At 41.0% G+C, this 4,905-nt stretch overlaps 1 gene segment (V, D, J or C); it reads left to right on the top strand.

Moving 5' to 3' along the window:
• Window positions 1-3,291: 3,291 nt before the first annotated feature.
• LOC100539074 lies at window positions 3,292-3,946 on the top strand. The segment is given in 2 exon segments: window positions 3,292-3,394; window positions 3,555-3,946. Coding segments are annotated over 2 exon segments (423 nt in total).
• Window positions 3,947-4,905: the final 959 nt, after the last annotated feature.

Here is a 4,905-nt window from a genome sequence, read left to right as displayed (position 1 = left end):
AGACTGTAATTAAATGCTTCATTATCCCTAATTAATGGATTTAATTGCGAGGAGATTGCAATTAAGTGCTACATTATCCCTAATTAAGGGTTTGATTGAGAGAGACTGTAATTAAGTGCTTCATTATCCCTAATTAAGGCTTTGATTGTGAGGAGACTGTAATTAAATGCTTCATTATCCCTAATTAATGATTTAATTGCGAGGAGATTGCAATTAAGTGCTTCATTATCCCTAATTAAGAGTTTGATTGAGAGGAGATTGCAATTAAGTGCTTCATTATCCCTAATTAAGAGTTTGATAGAGAGAAGACTGTAATTAAGTGCTTCATTATCCCTAATTAAGGGTTTGATTGAGAGAGACTGTAATTAAGTGCTTCATTATCCCTAATTAAGGGTTTGATTGTGAGGAGACTGTAATTAAATGCTTCATTATCCCTAATTAGGGACTTAATTGTGAGGAGATTGCAATTAAGCGCTTCATTATCCCTAATTAGGGATTTAATAGTGTGGAGATTGCAATTAAGTGCTTCATTATCCCTAATTAAGGGTTTGATAGAGAGGAGATTGCAATTAAGTGCTTCATTATCCCTAATTAAGGGTTTGATTGAGAGGAGATTGCAATTAAGCACTTCATTATCCCTAATTAAGGGTTTGATTGAGAGGAGATTGCAATTAAGTGCTTCATTGTCCCTAATTAATGGCTTGATTGAGAGGAGACTGTAATTAAATGCTTCATTATCCCTAATTAAGGCTTTGATTGTGAGGAGATTGCAATTAAGCACTTCATTATCCCTAATTAATGGCTTGATTGAGAGAAGACTGTAATTAAGCACTTCATTATCCCTAATTAATGGCTTGATTGAGAGAAGACTGTAATTAAGCGCTTCATTATCCCTAATTAGGGATTTAATAGTGTGGAGATTGCAATTAAGTGCTTCATTGTCCCTAATTAATGGCTTGATTGCGAGTAGATTGCAATTAAGTGCTTCATTATCCCTAATTAATGGCTTGATTGAGAGGAGACTATAATTAAATGCTTCATTATCCCTATTTAAGGGTTTGATTGAGAGAAGACTGTAATTAAGCACTTCATTATCCCTAATTAATGGCTTGATTGAGAGAAGACTGTAATTAAATGCTTCATTATCCCTAATTAATGGATTTAATTGCGAGGAGATTGCAATTAAGCACTTCATTATCCCTAATTAAGAGTTTGATAGAGAGAAGACTGTAATTAAGCGCTTCATTGTCCCTAATTAAGGGTTTGATCGTGAGGAGATTGCAATTAAGCACTTCATTATCCCTAATTAAGAGTTTGATTGAGAGGAGACTGTAATTAAGCGCTTAATTATCCCTAAATAAGGATTTGATAGAGAGGAGATTGCAATTAAGCGCTTCATTATCCCTAATTAAGGGTTTAATTGGGAAAAGATGACAATTAAATGATTTGCTGTTCCTAATTGGGGATTTAATTTGGAGGAGATTGCAATTAAAGGCTTCGTTATCCCTAATTAATGATTTAAATGAGAGGAGATTGCTATTAATTAAATGCTTCATTATCCCTAATTGATGGTTGTGTGGAGTGTAATTAGAAGTCCCTAATTAATTATTTAATTGAAAGAGGATAGCAATTAGGTGATTCATAGGCCCCTAATTAATGCCTTAATTATGTGATAATCGCAATTAAATGTTTCACTGTCCCTAATTAAGGGTTTAATTGTGAGAAGATCACAATTAATTAAACGGTCCATCGTTCCTGATTAATGTTTGAGCAGAAGAGATTGATATTAATTAATTCCACGCACCTAATTAATGCATAATTGGGGGTGCGATGGAGCCATTCAATTAGCAATGAGAGCTCAGAGTCAAAATGTCAATTAAGTAATTAATGACACCCAATTAATGCACGGTGGGGATAACGATGGAACAACTCAGTGAAGAAGCACCATTTCATCTCTAAATTAAAACTAAATAATTAATTAGGACTAATTAATGGGCGGGAGACTGGAAATGGTAATAAGTCAATGAAGAAACGCAGCAAATCCTCGTCTGAATTGAAATTAATTGATTTATTAGGGCTAATTAACGAACGGCGGGGTTAAAATTAGCGTAGCAGTGAAGAAACGTAACGAGTTCATGGCTAAATTGAGATTAAGTGCTTAATTACAACTAATTAATGGATGATGGGAGTAAGGATGGAGTAAGTCAATGGGGAAGCATAACGAGTTTGTGGCTAAATTGAAATTAAATGATTAATTAGAGCTAATTAATAGATGGTGAAGTTGACAATGGTGTAACTCAATAAAGAGACACAATGAGTTCATGACTAAATTGAAATTAAATGATTAATTAGAGCTAATTAATGGCTGATGGGGATGGCAATGGAATGACTCAAGGGAGAAACACAGGGTGCTCATGGCTAAATTGAAATTAAATAATTAATTAGAGCTAATTAATAAATGGTGAGGTTGACAATGGTGTAACTCAATAAAGAGAGTCAATGAGTTCATGACTAAATTGAAATTAAATGATTAATTAGAGCTAATTAATAGATGGTGAGGTTGACAATGGTGTAACTCAATAAAGAGACACAACGAGTTCATGACTAAATTGAAATTAAATTATAATTAGAGCTAATTAACAGACGGTGGGGCTAAGAATGGTATCAATCGATGAGGAACGATGAGTTGATGGCTAATTGGAAATAATAATTAATCACAGCTAATTAACACACGCTGGGGGTCACAGGGATGTAACTTCAGGAAGAAGCACAAAGTGGAGATTAAATAATTAATTGCAACCAATTAATTCCCGATGGAATTAATTGAACTGTAGAGGAAGGACTCACGCAAAATGATTTTGTTAGGTTACTTAATTGTGTTAATTAAGTAAAATCGTTAATTAGGCTTGCTTCATTAAGGCCTGATGGGGGACGAGGTGGGATGTCAGCATTGGGATCAAAGAATTCAGTGCAGAGTGGATAACGATAATTAGAGTGGAATAAATTAACGAGGAAACACGAGTTGGGGCCTAGATAGCAATTAAATCATTAATTAGCCCAACGGACGCCTGATTAATCATTACATTATTAAATAATTAAGCCGGGCTGACGAGAAACCGCAATTAAAGGCCCTCCATGGCTCTGTGAGCCCGTGTAAACAACAAACAAAACAAACTCATTAAGCTGTGACGACGCGCAGCGTAACGAAGCAAAGCTACCGGCCCGCAATTAGCGCGCTAACGAAGCCTCCCCCCCCTTCCCCCCCCTCCCCTTTATGCAAATTAGCCCTTCTGAGGGCCATAAAAACGCCGGCTTTCCGACGGAGGAGCAGCACTCGGCTCTGCAACCATGAGCCCAAGCGTCTCCTCCCTCCTGCTCCTGGCCGCCCTGCCAGGTGAGGGCGCTGTGGGGCTCTGTGGGGTCGCCGTGGGCTCAATGGGAGTCAATGCGGGTCAATGGGGTTTCAATGGGGTTTCAATGGGGTTTCGATGCGTCTCGATGGGGTCTCTATGCGTGTCGGCGGCTCCGTCAACTCTGTCTGTCCTTCCCCACAGGGCTGATGGCGGCCGTGACGTTGGACGAATCCGGGGGCGGCGTCCAGACGCCCGGAGGAAGCCTCACCCTCGTCTGCAAGGCCTCCGGATTCACCTTCAGCAGTTACAGCATGGAGTGGGTGCGCCAGGCGCCCGGCAAGGGGTTGGAGTGGGTCGCAGGTATTAGCAACACTGGTAGTTACCCAGGCTACGCGTCGGCGGTGAAGGGCCGTGCCACCATCTCGAGGGACAACGGGCAGAGCACAGTGAAGCTGCAGCTGAACAGCCTCAAGGCTGAGGACAGCGCCACCTACTACTGCGCGAAAGCTGCTGGTCACGGTGACTCCGATCCCCGGCGCCGGTGGCGCAAAACCCAACCTTTCAAGTTGAGGCGGTGAAACGCGACCGAGCGTCGGGGGGGAAAAAAACCTTTATTTCAGCACTGAAAAGCTTGGGGGGATGAAAAAAACGACGACAACCACAACAACACAAAAAGACGCCGGCAGGAAGTGGTTCGTTGAGGTGGTTGCGATTCGGGGGGGGTGGTTCTCCCTCTTTTTGTTCCGGGAAGCAACGAAATCTGCTTGGGAAAAGGGGAAATTTGGTCAGCCGGCGCCGAGCGCGGTTGGACGTGGCGAGGATTTGTCGGCTGTTGTTCGGGTTTCGTCTGGAGAAGTGAAACTTTGTCAGCTGCGGTTGAATTTTTCGTCAGCTGAGGGGAAATTTGATCAACTGTGCTTCGATTTCATCCACGGAAGTGAAATTGCATCAAGTGTGGTTTTCGCTTTGTTCAACCGTGGCCAGAATTCGTCAACCGTGGGCGAATTTTCATCAGCTGTGGTTAAATTTTGTCAGCCGCGGTAAAATTTCATCCTCCGGAAGTGAAACTCCATCCGCCGTGCTTAAATTTTGTCAGCTGCGGGCGGATTTTGTCAACCGTGGCCATTTTTGGTGAGCTGTGCTTAAATTTCACCCGCGGAAGCGAAACTCCATGACCGAATTTCATCAACTGAGGTTAAATTCTGTCAGCTGTGGTTAAATTTTGACAACTGTGACCAGATTTCCTCAACTGTGGTTGAATTTCATCTACAGAAGTGAAATTTCATCAGCTGTGGTTATAAATTTCGTCCACAAAGACCAGATTTCCTCAACTGTGGTTACATTTGGTCAACCGTGACCGAATTTCGTCAACTGAGGTTAAATTCTCTCAGCTGTGGTTAAATTTCGTCAACCGTGACCGGATTTCCTCAACTGTGGTTGAATTTCATCTACAGAAGTGAAGTTTCATCAGCTGTGGTTATAAATTTCGTCCACAAAGACCAGATTTCCTCAACTGTGGTTGAATTTCATCTACAGAAGTGAAATTTCATCA

This window comes from Meleagris gallopavo, unplaced genomic scaffold, assembly GCF_000146605.3.
Source record: "Meleagris gallopavo isolate NT-WF06-2002-E0010 breed Aviagen turkey brand Nicholas breeding stock unplaced genomic scaffold, Turkey_5.1 ChrUn_random_7180001955637, whole genome shotgun sequence".
In the NCBI taxonomy this organism is placed as follows: domain Eukaryota; kingdom Metazoa; phylum Chordata; class Aves; order Galliformes; family Phasianidae; genus Meleagris; species Meleagris gallopavo.
The sequence above is the reverse complement of the archived record's forward strand: the minus strand, read 5'-3'. Positions and strand labels throughout refer to the sequence as shown.